General features: G+C 35.1%; 1 protein-coding gene across 1 annotated transcript in view; it reads right to left on the bottom strand.

The window, feature by feature from the left end:
• LOC148650214 (complement C3-like) overlaps positions 1-20,416 on the bottom strand; it is an 81,260-nt gene that overhangs the window by 5,262 nt on the left and 55,582 nt on the right. The window contains exons 29-38 of the mRNA XM_088603785.1: positions 20,051-20,214; positions 19,476-19,634; positions 17,900-17,959; positions 12,451-12,541; positions 8,669-8,720; positions 7,705-7,792; positions 7,520-7,609; positions 5,745-5,850; positions 4,785-4,874; positions 4,180-4,266 (exon numbers count right to left, since the gene is read on the bottom strand). Of these exons, the coding sequence (XP_088459911.1) occupies positions 4,180-4,266; positions 4,785-4,874; positions 5,745-5,850; positions 7,520-7,609; positions 7,705-7,792; positions 8,669-8,720; positions 12,451-12,541; positions 17,900-17,959; positions 19,476-19,634; positions 20,051-20,214 (987 nt within the window). The remainder of the gene's footprint in view (positions 1-4,179; positions 4,267-4,784; positions 4,875-5,744; positions 5,851-7,519; positions 7,610-7,704; positions 7,793-8,668; positions 8,721-12,450; positions 12,542-17,899; positions 17,960-19,475; positions 19,635-20,050; positions 20,215-20,416) is intronic.

The raw sequence follows: 20,416 nt of genomic DNA, 5'->3' as shown, positions 1-20,416 counted from the left end.
AAACTCCAAGCGTTTCATTTTGAGCTGAAGACCCTCACACCTGAAGAAGGATTCACAGCCGAAACATTGCAGACTGACACGGCTACCCACCAAAGTAAATGTATTGCAGTAAATGTTTATATCATTATATCTAATTTTTTATTTCTTTTTTAAAAATAAAAAAAATCGGACACTCCTCCATACACTCGTGAAAAAATAATAACGCCAATGTAAACATCGTATTTACAGTTTGTTGATAATAAAAATGTTAAGTTCTCTAAAGCTTTCTCAGTCAAGTATGATCATTTACATAGGGAGCTGTGTAAGCATGTGTAGGCAGCAAAAGATCAGCTAAACTGGGAAGAAAACACTTTCAGAGAAAATGTTTCAGGTGTGAAGAACACAGATCCCCAATGCAATTTCAACCAAACCTGTCCCCACACACCCTGCCCCCACTGCGAATATACACAAAGCACTGAAATCTTTAGAGTAGATGATCAGGTGTTTCACAGACGTAAGCATAGTACGTAATTTAGACTTTATGAACTCACACCTGGGATTCGATTAACTAGGGTTATTAATTATTAGAGTTCATAAAGCCTAAATTACGTACTATGCCTACGTCTGCGAAACACCTTTGCTAGTTAATGCTACTTCACTTTCTCGGGTGTGATTTTTTTACGCAAAAACCAGGCTAACAGGCTTGTTTTGTGATCTTCCTAAGATTGTTAAGCGCAGTGTCAAAATGTTTCCATATGAAAGGATTCATATGAAAGGCAGTGACGTCACCGTCCTGAGGCGTGTGTGTGTGGCAGATCTGTGATGTGGTTGAGTGTGAATTGTGGTGAGCCTCTGATTGGGGAAAAATAGACCTGCTGATCTGTTCTATGCAGGAAGACAACAGAATATGACTTTTTCTATTAGAAAACGTTTAATTAAGAAGTAAAAACGTTACAGCTTACACAGATTTCTAAGCTGATCAGGAGGAATAAAAATTGCCCGTGGTTTGCACATAAAAAGTGGTTATTAACTATCGAAACCTGTTTTTAAAGCTTTTAAAGTCGTGCAATGTCTAAGCAGGAACAAATTATATTATATCTTATATATGAAAAATACAGAATATATCTTATATATGAAAAAGTGTGTGTGGGTCTCTCTGTACTCAGCTGTACTGAAAAAAAAGCACAGTTTTTCATTCAACAAGTTTCTGAGTCACTGTGTCCGTCCTATATAATAATGCCACAATATTATAAACGCCACAGTTAGGCTGGGCAATCGAAATTTTTTATTTAAAAAATAAAATAAAAAATTAGATGTAATGATGTGTTCCTGCTTAACTTAGAAATTGCATGACTTATAAAAAACAGGTTTCAATAGTTAATAACCACTTTTTGTGTACGAAAAACGGGTGATTTTTCTTCCTCATCATCAGATCTTTCTTGGAAAAATATCTTACCCGTTGCAATTTGGGCATAGAAGGGTTAAAAAGAAAGTCAGGCAGTGGGAAGGGTGAGTTGTGAAACTGTTACCTGTCCTGGATAAAGCTGTTAGAAAATAGGTGGATTTACACCTGTGAAATATGTTCCAATTTTAATGCAATACAGATGACTTTATTCATAAAACATTATCATGTACTGTCTGTAAAATGAAAATGTATGAATGGGACATGTTGCGTATCGCCTCTTTTTACACTTGGAAGAACGTTCCAATGTTAATGCGACACTGAAGATATTATTAATAACCTTTAAAATCTGAAGGGAGATCTTAAGGGATCCACACAGCACAGGTCCCTGCTAGCTATTCAGAGGGAAAGTCGGTGATGTCACCATAAAGGCGAGCAGAAATACCCTCTAATGTCAGGTGTATGCGTTAAATATATTTAGATCTTTTAGCCTCACAACATTGTCCAATAATACTCTTCTTGTGTCTAATTTTTAGTTAAGCAGGATTTGAGCTACAGACCATAAAAAAACAGGATTCACTTTTTTCACATATTGATTATATCAGTAGCAGTTTGAAACTATTCGTTGTTATTAATAAATGGCTTAGATTCAAACATGTTGTGATATTTAGAAATATAAAAAGTCAATAGAGTGTCCATAATATTGCTATTTTGTTATTGCTATTTAAGTTTTTCAAGAAACCTTAAGTTGTTAAAAGAAAATTCGTGGCGATAGCTGGATTTGAACATCCGACCTCTTGCTTATAAATCAGTCACTTAAACCATCATGCCTCTGACGCAGTCACGTGACAACCAGTGGAACCAGTGGAACAGCCGTACACATACAGATGCAGCCATTCAAAGTGCGCGGCACAGACGCGTACCGGAGGTGACTATTCATTGTTATTAAAATGACTTAAATTCGATCATGTTGTGATATTTAGAAATATGAATTTGGTGTGAGTGAAGTTTTATTTAATCTCTGACCCAGGGAAACATTTTATTTTTTCAAAGAAATGTTTGTTTAAAAAAAAAAAGTAATGGTTCCGGCTGGATTCGAACACCCAACGTGTGATGTGTGTGTCAGGAAGCTAACCCACAGCGCCACTGGCAAGGTCATGTGAGGAGTGTTGAAAAAGCCCTACAGAAACATTATCAACAGACATCGTACAGCGTGTACTATTCTTGTGTTGCGGTACATGAATATAATTATATCGTTATTAATTTCTTTAGATACGCGTTTCCATATTATATTCCCTTTTAATCAAATTCTAAAAGTATGCTTGTTGACTCCGGTATCACGTTAGTTAAAGACTTCGATGCTTAAAATGTTTAGGGAGAAATGGAATACTGGTGTGTATTTTTTCTTTAAAGTACCGAGACCAGCCATATACTGTATGTTTATGTTCCAAAATTAATATTGTTTATGGCCTTCACACGCGTTACAGTATGCTCCTATTCTTTTTATGCTCAGCTACTAAGATTTTCTTTCAGTGGTAAAATTCCATATAAATACTCAATACTTAAACTGGCACAGTAAAGACATTAAATATACATATACATATACATATACATACTGTATACAGTACAGTTTGCATACAGTAATATGTTTATGTTCCTAAATCAATCTCTTTTATGAGCATGTGAAAGGCATGTTGAATCGGAGATTCTCAAAAATTACTGTACTTTGCATGATTGAAAACAAATGCGTGATTGCGAAATGCTGTGGTGTTACTTTTACAAAGACGGTCAATGAAAAAAAGAATGTGGACCAGGCAGTACTTTGAGTTTACAACTTGTCAAAAGACTTTGATGGCGACAGCTCAAACATGAGAGGTTGAGCTTTATTAGCTCTACCTTGCGGAAATTCCGGATACCATTATTTTACTTGCGGTACCACGTGGTAGTATGAGGTACTATACGAGAATTTACGGTAACTCGCGGTAGGCTGCGTCAAGCGCACCACAAAATAATGCGGTATCGCCTGCTTGTTTGAATGGCTGCATCTGTATACTACTGTTTATGTTACAGTGCATGAATATAATTATATCATTATTAATTTCTTTAGATACGCGATTCCATATTATATTTCCTATTAATCAAATGCTTTGTATACTCCGATAACGAGCGTATTCACAGAAAAGGTTAAAATGATCACTTTTCACAAAGTATATAAAGGTACAGTAATATGGTCAGAAGGAACACATAAAAACGTTTCCGAAATAAACACATGCAAGACTTTGATGCTTAAAATGTTTAGGGAGAAATGGAATACTAGTGTGTATTTTTTCTTTAAAATACCAATACCAGCAATATACAGTTTACATAATATGTTTATGTTCCTAAATTAATATTGTTTATGACTTTCAGATGCGTTATGCTCCTTTTTATGCTCAGCTACTAAAAATTCCCTTTAGTGGTAAAATTCCATATAAATATTCAATACTAAGCGGATTAAAATGTGTACAGTAAAGAGATTAAATGATTAAATCTTTTCACAACCGACCAATGCACTACGAGTGCCCATCGGTCATTTTGGCAAGCCAATCACGTACCGCGGTACGGTGCGGTGGCGCCACGTAGTTGCCTGTGGTACGGGTTTGTACCGTGCATTTTTAATGGCTGCATCTGTATTAAGCAGTAAAAGGTTTCTAAAAGTCAACAAATACTCTACTTTATTGTCGCAATTTCTTCCAGCATTTTGCCTAAATGATAAAACCCCATATCCCATTGCTAAATCCAAGTTAAATTTGCTTTACCGTAGTCCACACCAGGGTCACATGCTGCAGTAAGACGAACTGGAATATCAAGCTCGTCTTTACTTGATTTCTGCTTGCTGCAACTTTCTATGAAGAGGGAAGAGAAAGACTTAAGGATTTCTACATTGTACACAGGAACAAAATGGTGCATTGAAGGTCTGGTTCTGTGATTCATTGTTCCAGATCGTAGTGTGTTTTTATTTTAAAGCTTTACAACATCTCATCAATTTTAATATTGTAATATAATATTATCTAAGACAAGTTAACTGGTTTTAACACATTGCAGTTCAGATGTAAAATTTAATCTAATTATAGTTTTGTCTTAATCATTATAAAGTGCTGACACAACTATTAGTTTGATGTTTTTTTTACCTATAATATGTGTCTTAGCTTGCAAACAGTTCTCTTTAATTTTCAATTGATTTCTGGGCAAAATGTTTCATTCTTTTCCTCTGTAATGTTCGCTTTGACATTTTACTGCATCACTCATCTGTCTGTTTTCATTGTGTCATTGGTAAAACATTAGGTTAGGAGTGGCAAACTACATTAATAAATTATTTATGATTTAAATATTCTTATCATATGTTAGTAAAATGACATGATACCTTCTGCACATCTGCACACATCCCCTTGACAGATTCTGCTGAGCGTTCCAGTTTCTTTTTCTGGATGATAGAATTTTACACAGCGGTTCTCTGGAATTACATGAGGTTTACAGTGTTACTCACAGAAAAGAGCATAACATAAGAGCATACCATAATGCAAATAATGATGTATCCATTCAGCCATCTATTTTAAACCACTTAATTAAATTCAGGATTGTGATGGTGCCAGACTGTATCCCAGAACGCAAAGGGAGCAAGGCAGGGTTCACTCTAGATGAAATGCCAGTCTATAGTAGGGCACAGACACATAGACACGCATATACTCACACCAAGGTGAGTTTTCTCAGAAGTCAAGTAACCTACTGTACCAATATGTCTTTGGATTGTGGGAGGGTACTGGAGCACCTAGCGAAAACCCGCACAAACACAGAATGAACATACAAACACCGCTAAGCTAGCTCACCGGGTCAGGATTAAACCCAGGACTAAAGAGCTGTGAGGTAGCAGTGCTAACCACTGTGCCACTGAGCCACTTTGCCACCCTAATGACATGTATATTTGGTGTGGCTAAGATTATTAACATCACTTTCCACCTTCCTTTTTCACACTCTGAAACTACAACTTACAGCAGAATTGCTAGACACCAGTGTCACTGTGTGACTGGATACAGGTCAATAACTGTGGCTTTTCTGAGAGTTTTGAACGTGTAATATTATCAGAAAAACACCCTACTATTTCAAGGGACTATATTTTGGTTCAACTATCATAAAGAACAGAAATAATGTCTGAATATGGATACTTTTCATCCATATGAATGCCGGTAGAATTGTAATTAAAATATTTTAAAACACTGAACGAAAAATAAAACTCTACATCCTATATCTGTGTTACTAAAACTCTACATTTTTCTTTCTTCTCAGAGTAGTATCACAGCTAATGCTGAGTTATTAATAATAATACCATTAGCATAGTACTCATAGACAGCCACTGCTGCAGGTTGGATTAGACCCACTTGGTACATCTTGTGCACTTTGAATGCAATTCTGTCAGCCAGCTTGTGGGAGACCTGCCCAAAAAGAATTTATTTTGTCTTAAAACAATACAAAGCAGAGTTTACAATGATGTTTCATTAAAGAGATATTCATTATTTATATTTGTTATTCCTTTTGGCTATTTAAAGCAACTGAAGTCAATATAGAGCATTGTTTATTACTTATGAGATAAATGCTAGAGAGGTGCTTCCAGTATTTAGCCTGAATGAATGGTTTCCACAGTCTCTTCAGGCTCTTACTAAATCTGACGTAATAAGACAGAGCCAGTACAAATAATTCTGAAGACAAATATTTTAAACCAGAATTATAGTTCTGGGTGAGATTTGTCCCTGTTTTTTTTTAGTATGGATCTTCTGTCATGAATCTTACTTTTTTTTAAGAATTACATTTTTTTTTCTACCAACAACAGGATCAAATTAAATTTGATCCTTTTATGGAACAGTTCTTTACCCCTTGGGTCTCAAATATCTGGGACATTAGTGATTCTTAATTGCAGTAGTAATAACGACTTACAGATACAAGGCCTCTTTGCTTTAAAATATGGATTATAAATGTACAAACGAATTACAAGATTCTCATCCCACTTTGAATATGGAAAAATAATTTGAATACAGCCTTAATAAACAATTGAGAAGATTATCTTGTAATTGTTGGTACCAAAACTGAAGGACCTTTAGATGGCAATGGAATTGCTAAACTATCTTAATATGTAATATTCCAGTTGTTTGACCCAAAACTTGTATGCATTCTTCAGAAATATGAAATTTTGACTAAATAACTTTAAGAATTATCTTAATAGTGTTAGCTACCTAACCAAATTCAAACATAGGCCACTATTCCATTTTTATGTCAGCAACATTGTAAATGTCTATGAAGTATTGTCATTCCCTGTATGAACTAATTTAAACCACATGGAATCTTTACTACAATTTGTATGAATGTTGCATTCCATTATAACTGCATGTGAAAGAGCAGCAGCTCCAGACAAGAAATTATTGTCAGGACCACATTACAACTGAAAGGTATAGAGAATGAACTGATGCTCTCAGTTACCTTTCTTATGCAGGACAATTGGTTGGCTGACAATTAAAAAAGTAAGAAGCATGGAAGTCCAATAGTCAGATTGATCTGGTGTCTAAGAGTACCCTTTGTGCAGTATCACCAGAGGAAGAATGAGCTACCGAGTGCCTGGAACTGTGAGTAACTCTCCATGAAGAGAATAGGATGTTTTGAGAGACTGACTTTATGTTAAAGTAATAATAAACTTTAATATATATATTATATATACAGTATATTATCTACTATATTATCTACTCAAAGAGCTTCAGAGGAAAAGTTTAAAAAAATCATTATAAAAATGAAAACAGTAACAAAGATAATAGATAAAATTAGCACAAATGATTTGAAATCTAAGAAAAGACTCAAGGAGAAGACACAGATAACAATTACATAAGTCTTTCTGAAGAAGAAGGTTTTGAGTCTGGATTTGAATGCTCTAACAGTAAGTGACTCGCTGATATCCTTGGGAATATAATTCCAGAGCTTTGTGGTATAACAAGAGAAGACAAGACTCTGTCATCCATATGGTGTAAACAGGCTTGGGGGAAAACAAGGGGACCAGAAGTCTGGGAGAAACCATTTTGGAAACTGGTAAGGAGCTTAGAAATCAAACACATACAGTACCTTGTCCAAATAAATTATAAGGGAGCCTTTTTCAGACAGTGCTTTATCCATCTCAAACTTCTGAATGTACTGGTCCACTCCATTTGATAACTGTTGAAATAATAAATAAACACAATTATGCTGAAAATTCAGCATATTACCAAAAATAAACATTTTAACCATTTTGACTTGATGCCATTCATTACCTTTCTGAGATCCTCAAAATCAGGTATAAATCCAGTTAGCATGGTGACATCAAGAATGGACATTGTTGCATCTGTATCTTTCTGATAACTAGAAAAGAAGACATCAATAATAGTATAGAATGTTTCCAAACTTCCCAGGACATAAAGCCCACAAGACAGATATATCAAGTATCTGCATCAAGTTAACCACACTAAAATAGTATAGTTAAACACATTTACATGTAACTATTGATACATGTAACAGAATCATTTATTGAACGTTTGTTTTAAGAAAGTTCCCCACAAAATAAAAAAATAGGGAAATTATTATGAGGTAATTAAATATATCAAGTTAATTAATGGCATTAAATATTTAGTTAGTTTTTCAGAAACAATTGGAGTGAAAGTAACATGGAAAAAGAAGAGTATTCTTGATAACTTGGGTTGGAGTGGATGAAAAGTTTTAGCAGCAAGGTTAGAGTTTTGTGAGTTGTTTGTTTAGAAGCTGGTAAGCAACTTACCTGTCCAGTGAGATAGTTACAATATGAATGGAAGATGTTAGTAGCTTAAAATGGTTTGGGTTATTGTTTTGGGGGTTACTGCACTGCAAATAAATTTAATTCTGTTTATACTTAATGGCTGTGCCTTGTGTGTCTGTTTTACCAATTAAACGTCCTATTTTTGACATCTCGTACCAGCCTGTGTCACAGGGGTATAATGATGGCACGTTATAACATAAATGGAAAACATCCTGAGTGAATCACAAGGGTACAGTATAATGGAGGCCTTTTGAAAAGCAGATGGAAAATGGAAAATAACCTGAGTGAGGAAAGGAGATTGCTGCTAGAGCGGTGGAGCTATAAGAGAAGATCAGATTTCAGAATGAATAAGGAAATACAAATAAAAATGTTTGACATAATTAGAAATTAAGTTAATTTTGTATGAGGACAATATGCATGCAATCTGGTGTTCTAGTTTTACTTACGTTATTTCAATCGTGAGCTTAAATGTATCTAGGGCACCTTCTGGTCTCCTGGCTTTAAAATATAATAAAATGACTTTTCAGAGTATATACAATACACAATATATAAACTCTGCCATATCTGTGTTTTGGGGAGTATTTAATTAAAACAATGACAATTCCTTCTTTTCCAATATTCTGTATATTGTGGTAACTTTTGATTCTTTGAAAGTTGAGAGCCTTCAAATAATTAAATATATAAATATTCATCTTCTTATCAGATGCAGAGCACAACACAAACAAACATACAGCAGACAGTAAGTAGAACCACCACATACCATATTGTGGTTCCCAAAAACATTTTCTCACTCATTAATCTTCTACCTTTTACAGCAAAATAACAAAAATTTTGCTGAAATAGTTTCAGTACAAAAGTGTGCATGATATACACTTCAAACATTTTTACTGGGGAGAAACTAATGTTAAAAAGAATGCTATGTTTCAGTTCAATATGATCCACAAGAGAAAATCAAAATCTTACAGAAAAAGTATGAAACCAATTTAAATGCTTCCAATTAAAGTTAAAAACTTTAGCTCTTATTTTTTGTTGAAGAAATTCAGTTTTGTTTTCTGGAAAAAAAGCAGTTTGTATTTCCAGAACAATATTCCAGTCAAGGTAATAGTGTACAGAAGAATGTCTTTTTATAACAATTAAATTGTACTTATCTTCACATGACTAAATACCAAGTTTAGAACTGATGGATTAAAACATTTTTAATAGAAGCACTTTTATTACTGATACTTCAAAACTGATGCTTTCATGTCATAATTTGTGTCATTTGTCTCAAGCCACCATCTTTGGTAAATGAGGCAGTAATTATTGTTATTGTTTTATACAGATGCAGCCAATCAAAACGTTAAAACTCGGTGGTTTTGATTGCAGGGTTACCGTATAATACTGCTTAATACCGTTAGTAAGATAATAGTATCTGGAATTACCGCCAGGTGGAGCTAATAAAGCTCAACCTCTCATGTACAGCGTTTGAGCTGTCGCCATCAAAGTCTTTTCCGAAGATATTCCTAATAGTATTAATAATGAATGACCTTGGACAAGCTGTAAACTCAAAGTATTACCCTGGTCCACATTCTTTGTAACCGTCTTTGTAAACAAAAATACTTTATTTTTTCATTTACAAAAAGTAACACCACAGCATTTTGTTGATCCAATCACGCATTTGTTTCCAATCATACAAAGTAATTCTTGAGAATCTTCGATTCAACATGCCTTTCACATGCTCATGAACGATATTCATTTAGGAACATAAACATATTATGTAAACTGTATATTGGTGGTCTTGGTATTTTAAAGAAAAAATACACAGCAGTATTCTATTTCTCCCGAAACATTTTAAGCATCAAAGTCTTACATGTGGTTATTTCGGAAACGTTTTTACATGCTCCTTGCTCCTTCTGACCATGTCACTGTACGTTTATACAGTATACAGTACTTTGTGAGAAAAGTGATAGTTTTAAGCTTTTCTGCGAATACGGTCGATATCGGAGTAAACAGAAGCATACTTTTAGAATTTGATTAATAGGGAATATAATATGGAATCGCGTATCTAAATAAATTAATAACAGTATAACTATATTCATGTACTGTTGCAAAAACAGTAGTATAAGACTTTCCATTGAGATGTGCTTGACACATGATTGCCTTGGTGGCGTGTTCGCTTAAGTGACTAACTTGTTACCCTGAGGTTGAGTGTTCAAACCCAGCTGTTGCCATCAGTTTTCTTTTAACAAATAAAACTCTCTTTGAAAAACTAAAATAGCAAATATTATTGGCGTTATATTGACATTTTTTATATTTCTAAATATCACAACATGTTCGTACTGTATGTACACAGCGGTAGGGCGCAAATTCACGTGAGCCCGAAAGCCCTACATTAATGTGCAAAGGTTGTTATCGCATCTCTCTCTCTCACACTCTCTCTCTCTGTGTTTACATTGTAAAGAAAGAAATTGTAAATTTCACAGATATTTTCAAAGTAGAATAAGGGCAAGTCCACCTCCCCCACTCACATGTTTTCTTAGAAAAACAGATTCATAGCAAGAAGCTGTGTCAGTCTTCTGTGTAAAAAAAAATATATTTGAACACCATGGGTGCTGGTTTTAAGATGCTGCTGAGTAAAGGAATTTTCCTGCTGTCAGCAGTATTGTGTATATAGTTGACCCTTACCTGAATGAAAACAGGACATAAAGAAAGGGTTTCAGAAATCAAACAAAGCTTTATTCCTTTGTTTTGGGGTCTGGGTAATTGGAGGCTATGCTGTTATGTTATTCCTATGGTGATATACGGGTTTTTCGCACAAAGCCAAGATGCGTTATGCTCCTATTCTTTTTATGCTCAGCTACTAAAATTTCCCCTTAGTGGTAAAATTCCATATAAATATTCAATACTAAGTGGATTAAAACATGCACAGTAAAGAGATTAAATGATTAAATCTTTCCACGACTGACCAAAGCACCACGAGTGCCCCTTTCGGTCATTTTGGCCAGCCAATCACGTACCGTGGTAGGGCGCGGTGGCGCATGTGTAGATCCCAGCAGTACAAGCTTGTACCGTGCATTTTGAATGGCTGCATCTGTATAATTTACAATCAGCCTAGCATATCTACTAATTTTGTGATCATTTATATAATATTCAACCACATGCAGGTTTAAATTTCAGAATACAAATTTGATATCTGATATAGTGATTTAAACAAGAATGACACTTATCAAGGTATAAAACCAACATTTCACTAGATAACAATTCTATTGTCATTAGCATTGTCCTTATGAAATTGGCCAAGCAGCATTTGAACAAGGTACAGAGTGTAATTCAGGCAACGTTTTAAAACATGACCTCGTGTGAAGTTCATTTACAAAGCATTGGGGAGATGTTAACATCACTGTGTCATGCTCCCCCAGGTTCTATTCTGTGGGGCGAGCTAGCTGTGTCACAGGTGCTGGCTATGTTATCGTCAACCTGTCTCCCTGTGTGAGTTGCCATGGAATCTAATCACCTAGAGACTAGGAGCATATGTAGTCAATTTACAACCATGTCCTTTCCAGTTGTTATTTAGAATAAATACTCAGACCTGACAGAGGTTTGTGCACTCTCATTGAATTTCAACACTGACCACCTCGAACCTTGTCTTTGTGTTTACCTAGTTACACTTCAGTACACTGACCTCTGCCTCCTTGCTTATTAAATGTCTCCTGGATCACCTCCCAGCTTTGTTTACAGTGTATTCCTCGGTTCTAACTCATCTCTCTGATCCCCTATAGCTTGTACTTCTCAGTGTCTTCCTAGCTTTGAACTTAGTCTGTTACTTGACTTAATTTCTTGGATTAGCCCATTGCTACTAATTAAGCTTCTCTGGTTCTCTGGCTAGTCACAGCACCACATCTGTCTGCGTGCATGGTTACTCAGCTCGCATGTAAGCAGGCAGTCTGCTACTTGTCTCCAGAGCATGTATTTCCCTCTCCCTCTGAAGTGAGTGCATGTCCATATCTGCTTGAGGGTTTAAAACTCGGAATCAGGCTACGAGTCCCATCTCAGCAGTGCAACATTACACATTGATTGGATAAGGACAGTTTTTCTCATATATCAATTGTCTTGATATAATCTATATGTCTGTGCTAGTATATCTTCTAGGTTTAAACTTGTTCACCCAAATGATGTTTGAAATTAGGAAGAAAACTTTTTTTTTTTACAATTACCAGAGGTTTGCATTCTCAGAAGCTTAAAATCTTACCATTTGGTGCCCTCTCAATCTTTACATCAAGATCAAAGGTCTTACAAGGAGTTTTTTTTTCATCAGGCAAAGCATTATACAGTGTCATTACCTAGGAAATATTCATAATAAAGGGGAAGAAGAACAGGGAGAATAATATGGCAACAAAATTATCTTTCAGAATTGGGAAGGAAAATAATTGAGTCAAAAGAGCAGAATAATACAAAATTTTTCTAACGCCTTTGTACAGTAATGTGTGTATCTCTATAAAATATTGCATGCACAAATATTACGGTACATGTACAGATGCAGCCATTCAAAATGCACAGAACAAAGCCGCGGTATGGTAAACTACCCACAAGCCACCGCAGGGCACCGCAGTAAGTGATTGGCTGGCAAAAATGACCGACAGGGGCACTCGTGGTGCATTGGTTGGTAGTGAAAAGATTTCATCATTTAATCTCTTTACTGTGCACATTTTAATCCGCTTAGTATTGAATATTTATATGGAATTTTACCACTTAAGGGAAATTTTAGTAGCTGAGCATAAAAAGAAGAGGAGCATAACGCATCTGAAGGTCATAAACGATATTAATTTAGGAACATAAACATTACTGTATGTAAACTGTACGGTGTATGGCTGGTCTTGGTAGTTTAAAGAAAAAATACACACCAGTCTTCCATTTCTCCCTAAACATTTTAAGCATGAAAGTTTTATGAAACGGTACCCAAATATGCAATTGCTGTATAGAATGAATTTTAATTTAAAAAAATTATTTAACACGAAAATTAAGCTGTTTACATCTTCCGCCTGAGAACAGTCACCCGTTGCTACCCAACGCAGAAACACAGCCACTAACTAGCAAAGAGAGGACATTAGCTAGCCAATATGATAAAGAAATAAATGATTATTTTGTTTATTTCTTTTGAACATTTATTTGAACATTTCCAAAGATTGTACAAGCACTTGAAAACTGTCCAATCCCTAGTTCATTAGGCATTTTCTTTTACGCTGCGGGCATTCTCCCGGTCTGGCGCCGGTCTGTGTCTTCTAGAATATAATGCCAGCGATTTTTTGTTAAATTTGGGTTTCCAATAACACCGCAGCAAACTCTTGTTTTTATGTCCACTATAACAGACAATCTCCTTTGCTTTTAACCGAGCGTTTAATAATTTCCTAAAATGAAAATGATTTACTTTATTTCCCTCACGGGATCAATAAAAGTATCTATTATCTATCTAAACTATGGGACAGAAATCTGGGGTCTCCCTATACCAGAGATTATAGTAGGGCTTCAGAATGGTGATTGGCTGACACCATCTGACACCCCTCTGATTGGAGAAAAAAAACGTGCTGGTCTGCTATACATACTGTACCAGGAAGAGGATTTCTTTCTATTGGAAACGTGTATTTTAAAAGTTTAATCAAGAAGTAAAAACCTTACAGCGTACACAGATTTCTAAACTGATCAGGATGAAGAAAAATAACCAGTGTTTCGTGCATAAAAAGTGGTTATTAACTATCGAAACCTGTTTTATTTATTTTATTTTATTTAGATTAAGAGTTCCCGTCACCCCCATTCTCATTTAAATCACAAACCCGTGTTTAATTAAATGTCTTTTAACGTAAATCGTTATCTTTGTCTTATGCATAATAATGTTCACCACTCTGTCCAGCAAATAAATAATAAAGTTTATTTTATATAGCGTTTTAAACTAATAAGTAATTAGATTGCTCATGAACCTAATCACTTATTCTACATAAACACAGTGTAATTGCTCACTGAAAATGCTTTTTCTTTTATTTAGGCTCAGATTTCAACTAAAGATCGTACACTAATTCATTGTCACTAATTCATTGCGCTTTGACAGAAACCAAATTATATCATTATTAATTTCTTTAGATACGCGATTCCACATTATTTTCCCTATTAATCAAATTCTAAAAGTATGCTTTTTGACTCTGGTATCGAGCGTATTCGCAGGAAAGCTTAAAACTACCACTTAATTACCACACGTAATTTCACGTTAGTTAAAGACTGCGATGCTTAAAATGTTTAGGGAGAAATGGAATACTGGTGTGTATTTTTTCTTTAAAGTACCAAGACCAGCCATATACAGTTTACATACTGTATGTTTATGTTCCAAAACTAATATCGTTTGTTATCCCAAGTTGTTTGAATCGCCACAATTCAAATAGAGAAAAAAGAGCTGACTGACAAGATTTAAGATGTGGCTGTTAATGTTGGATTAAAAAAACACGTTGCCCGACATTAGTTGCATTGCTTGAAAAAGAATTCTATTTGGAGAGACTGGATAAGTAATTCAAGTGTTTTTTTTAACTTCCTGAAAAACAAGTAATAATTTAACAATATGTGCAAACGTTTTATGATATGTCACTGTTGTGAATGTCTGTGGAGTGTATGTTATTTGCCTGTCTGTCCTGGCTGTGCTCTCTCTCTCAATTCAATTCAATTCAAGGTGCTTTAACTTTAACTTGCTTTAACTCCACAAGTCTGAGCTCCGAGTTCTGAAGTCTGAGTTCTTGTGTCCTTCCCATCCGAACCCAAAAGTATTACAATATGTATCTTTGTAGCAGGTGGTGTACAGCTTTTTAGTATAGATTACACTTTTCTAAAATGTATTGAAAAAATAAAAACGATTACAATCTAATCTTTCCACGGGCTTCTAAATCTAATCTTTCCAGAGCGGCTTCTAAACTGTGAAAACATGTGTCTGTCTTTCTATAGGGGGAAGAGAATCTGATCTGCAAGGCCCTTTGGCTACAAAAGTAAAAAAAAGGTGCTCGCTCTCTCTCTCTCGATTATTACACCCAATAATAAAAAATGACACAATAAACATAATAACCATAATAACGACCAACCAACAAAAACAACCATATAAACATAATACCAACCAAAAACATAGATAACAACCACAATACAAAATCAAATATATCAAACCATTAAAGCAAAACTGTCCTCCAATTATCAACAAATCTCAATATCTTGTATGAATTATTTGTAATACAAACCAAAAATAGCCCCCAAACTCTCTCAAATTCCTCCAATTATCATAATCCCGCCCCTTATGCAAAACCAAACCCTCCTCCAATCCCAGTTTATCCTCTTTATCAAAAACAAAATCCATCTCAATTTTCAACATTAAGCATTACACAAAATCAATACCTCAACACTCCATACTCAACAACGATAATTCACAAACAGCCAGAACATGTAACTCCACATTCCCAAATAGACCACATTTCCATAGCCCCGCCCCTTATGCAAAACACCCCTCCCCTGTTCTAGTCAATTAAGCTTCCCCATCTTTCACTTCTTTTTCCTCACCTTCGACCTTATCACTCCCCCTTCACTCTCACCATCTGATTAAGAATGAATAAAAGCATTGTTTTTTTGTCTGGGTGCTGACAAAGTAAGCACTCTCTCTCTCCGCTGGCATTTGTAATCGTTTTTATTTTTAGCAAAATTTTAGCAAAGTCATGTATTTGAAAAATCTTAAGATTTCTATATTTATGTCTTTATTTAGTGGTTTCATTAGTGACAAAGGCTAAACTTTCTTGGAAAAATGTCTTTTATGTAAACCATGTTTGCTATTAATTCATTCAGGGCTAGAATATGTTCATTGTCTTCCAATGAAAGAAGGGTTCCTTTCGCCGTAGTCAGGTTGACATTAGAAGCTTGCCACGCCCGGACTGTTACACCAACGCATTACCATGTTAAAGCGATTTCATTGAGGAGCCTAGCTTTCTTAACTAGTAAGTACTGTACTTCCTTGGTTTTGGAGGGGGGGAGGTGTCTTTCGCTGGAAATCTTGCCCCCTTTTACTTTGAAAATACCTGTGAAACCGGTTTAATTCTTCACAGCCAGCACTCCCGCAGAAAGGGGGGTTGTACTTGCTGTGTGTACAGTAGATGGGAAAGCCAGAGCCAACCACTACGCCGCCCACATGTTATGCTCTTCATTAATGTCTAAGATGGAACACATCATTATATCTCATTTTGTATTTCTTTAAAAAAAATCATTTGCCCAAGCCTAACAGTATTGTTGTTATTGTTTTTATCCTGTAAAGTGCTTTGAGGAGCCACCTTTAAAGGCGCCATATACAATAAAGTTCATTATTATTACTATTGTTCATTTGCTGGACAGAGAGGTGAACATTATTACGCAGAAGACAAAGATAGCGATTTACGTTGCATTGTGCATTGTGCTGCTGTAATACAGTTTTAAATAATTAAAAGTCTAAACAGTATCAGCTTTATTTATGGGTTTTAAATAAAGGCGAATTAAACTCGATTTAAATAAATATAAATGTTTATATTGTAATGCATAGGTGACTATTCATTGTTATTAAATTGACTTAAATTCGATCATGTTATGACATTTAGAAATATAAATTTGTTTGGTGCGAGTGTAGTTTTACTTAATCTCTGAGCCAGGGAAACGTTTTATCATACAGCGTGTACAATTCTTTTTTGAATTGTACACGCTGAATTGAATTTTGAATTGTACGAAAATGGTAAATGTACTGTTGCGGTACATTAATATAATTATATCGTTATTAATTTCTTTAGATACGCGATTCCATATTATATTCCCTTTTAATCAAATTCTAAAAGTATGCTTGTTGACTCCGGTATCACGTTAGTTAAAGACTTTGATGCTTAAAATGTTTAGGGAGAAATGGAATATTGCTGTGTATGTTTTCTTTAAAGTACCGAGACCAGCCATATACTGTATGTTTATGTTCCAAAATTAATATCGTTTATGGCCTTCACACGCGTTACGGTATGCTCCTATTCTTTTTATGCTTAGCTACTAAGATTTCCCTTCAGTGGTAAAATTCCATATAAATATTCAATACTTAAACGGGCACAGTAAAGACATTAAATATACATATACATACTGTATACAGTACAGTTTGCATACAGTAATATGTTTATGTTCCTAAATCAATCTCTTTTATGAGCATGTGAAAGGCATGGAGAATCGGAGATTCTCAAAAATTACTGTACTTTGCATGATTGGAAACAAATGCGTGATTGGGAAATGCTGTGGTGTTACTTTTACAAAGACGGTCAATGAAAAAAAAATGTGGACCAATGCAATACTTTGAGTTTACAGCTTGTCCAAGGTCATTTATTATTAATACTATTAGTAATATCTTCGTTAAAGATTTTGAGGGTGACAGCTCAAACATGAGAGGTTGAGCTTTATTAGCTCCACCTTGCGGAAATTCCGGATACTATTATTTTACTTGCGGTACTATAGGAGAATTTACGTAACTCACGGTAGACTGCGTAAAGCGCACCGCAAAATAATGCGGTATCGCCCGCTTGTTTTGAATGTCTGCATCTGTATATGTTATACCTTAGTTCTCCAGACAATATATGTAAAGCTTTAATATTAAGTCTGGGACATGTAACTGGACAGATCATTAGGACACTTACTGACATGGTGCCCTGGCCTTTTCCTCTAGCAACAAGCGTAAAGTTCTGATCAAGTCTGGCCTGTAACAGTCAAAAAAGTTAAGTGTTACCAACATGTCCAACATTTACAAAACTGAAAGAATCCACTCCTTTTTACCTCCTTTCTTAACTTGTTTTCACATTCTTACTTCTGTTTTATTGATATCATTGTTCAGGTAAAGAATGACATTCAGAATTAATTTTCTTCTTTTAGAGGAGAAAAAAAAAACATTAATTAAATCCCAATTAATTTTGTGTGAAAATTTTATTAGATCTAACAAAGTAATGCTAGACATTTGTGAGCCAGGCAAACGTATTAACAGCATTTATAATATTGCAATGTATGTTTATTTTCATTATGTTTATGAAATTGAATGTTTTCAATGCCCTAACATTTTTATGGTATGAACTGTAACTAATGTAAACTTATAACCCAAGAAGTAATGTAATGCTTCCACAGCCCATTTGAGAACCAGACATTCCCACACCACTACTCATATAGTTCCTTTCACTTTGTTATACAGTAGGTTGCGGCTAAAAAACAATATGTGATGCTCTTCCAAGTCCAAAACCTGGGATAGTACGGCCCCCTGACCCATATCAGACACATCTGTATACAAGATCAATTGCTTTGAAAAGTCAGGAACTTTACGTAGAGGATCCTGACACAATACTTTGGTAAGATCTGCAAATGCCTTTTCATCCTTTGTGGGTCTGTTTTACCACATTAGGGGCACCTTATGGCCTTCATGAAGTCTATCAGCAAACCTGAGAACAAAATGGCGATGATATCCCATAAAACCTAAAAATCCCTGTAAATGTTTTTTTTTTTCATTTCCAGGCTTAGGCCAGTTCTTAATTGCTGCCTATTTATTAATAACAATGTGCACCTGTGCCCCTGCTACGATGTACCCCAAATATCTGTTATACAGAAAAGCCATGTGGCTTTTCGTGGAACTTTTTTCAGTCCTGCATCTCCTACTTAAATGGACATGGTTCTCTTTTATTAAAAAGGGGTTTTCTCTCTGGTACAGAATGTTACAATTGCAATGTTAAAAGACAAACACACAACATAGCATTGTGCAGGATTTTATGGGGTTAGAAACAAAGTTGCATGATATTATTACATGCTGATTGTGTTGCATGTTTGATTTAAAATCTTGTTATTTAGAAAATTGTTTTCTGTAGTTCTGTACATTGGTATGTATATTATCTAAAGTCTAGAGTTGATGGTGAGTATATATATATATGTGCTCTTATAGCTTCCCATGCTAAAATGCTCCATGTGTCACTTCATTTGGGAGGCAATGTAATGGAAACCACCACATGAAAAAAGCTCCTGGGAAACTAGAAATATGTCTTAAAATATATACAGTATGTATGCATTCAGGCATTTTGCCTCTGTTATCAAAAAACTATAATTAGAAGATTATTTCAATAAAAATTAAATAATTTAGTTACTTGAGGTTTAATTTATATATAAAGTATATAGTTCCTTCCTATTATACTTTATGGCACACAGGGTATGTGATAATAATATTTAGGACATGGCACTTACCCTCTCTGATTTGGCAACATAGGCATTGCTATTGACAATTTTCCATTTAGTTGGCTTGGAACGACCAGCCAGAGAAATTTCAACATCTAGATCTATGTCTTTGAAAAGAGGTACTTGGATCCTGTATTCAGCCACAGCCTGGAACACCATGATCGTGGCCTAAAACAAAATCACAAGACTCTTCATACTTTAGTTCATGTAACAAGTAAGAAGAAAACAGAATAAACATTTGTCAGAAGAAGTCATGAAATCAACCTTTTATTTTACAAATGTGTCACTGGCATCATTGAAATTTGCTCCAGTCCTCTGAGGTCTTGCTGATATTTAAACACGTGCTTCTTGAGGAACAAACATACAAACTGCATGCAGATAGAATCCCATGTCAGTAATGGAACCCAAGGCCCCAGCATAGCAAAGCAACAGTGCTAACTACTGTGCCACCATCATGCTTTAATGTGATCATGTGTGATCATGTCTATAAAAATTTGTTACATGCACAATAAGTTATTTTCCTGAACCACTGCTTTGTTTTATTTATTCACATAGTTTGTTCAAACTGAATAAACAAGCCATACCTGTGTAGAGCCATATCCTCCCCCATAGAACCTCTGCTCTGTTAACCATCTCACTATGGCACCAGCTTGGTCAAATTCTTTGTACTTCAATAGGGCCAGAAGGGCATAAGATGAGGCCTCCAAAGAAAACAGATGGGAACCAGGGACTGGCCAGTGACTTTTATCTGAACAAAGATAAATAATAATTTACAATATACTGTAAATTTGAGAGAGCACTGGATCAGAGAAATGTCATTAACTGTCTGATCTCCCTGCAGATTGTGAACCTTTAACATTGGGATAAAAATATTGAAATTAATACTTTAAAATAACACAGTGCTTCCAAGCTATACAAACTAAGTGATTAAGTTAATTCTTTAAAAAAAC

This window comes from Lepisosteus platostomus, chromosome 13 (genome assembly GCF_059453375.1).
Source record: "Lepisosteus platostomus isolate fLepPlt1 chromosome 13, fLepPlt1.hap1, whole genome shotgun sequence".
Lineage (NCBI taxonomy): Eukaryota > Metazoa > Chordata > Actinopteri > Semionotiformes > Lepisosteidae > Lepisosteus > Lepisosteus platostomus.
This window is presented reverse-complemented; position numbering and strand designations above follow the sequence as displayed.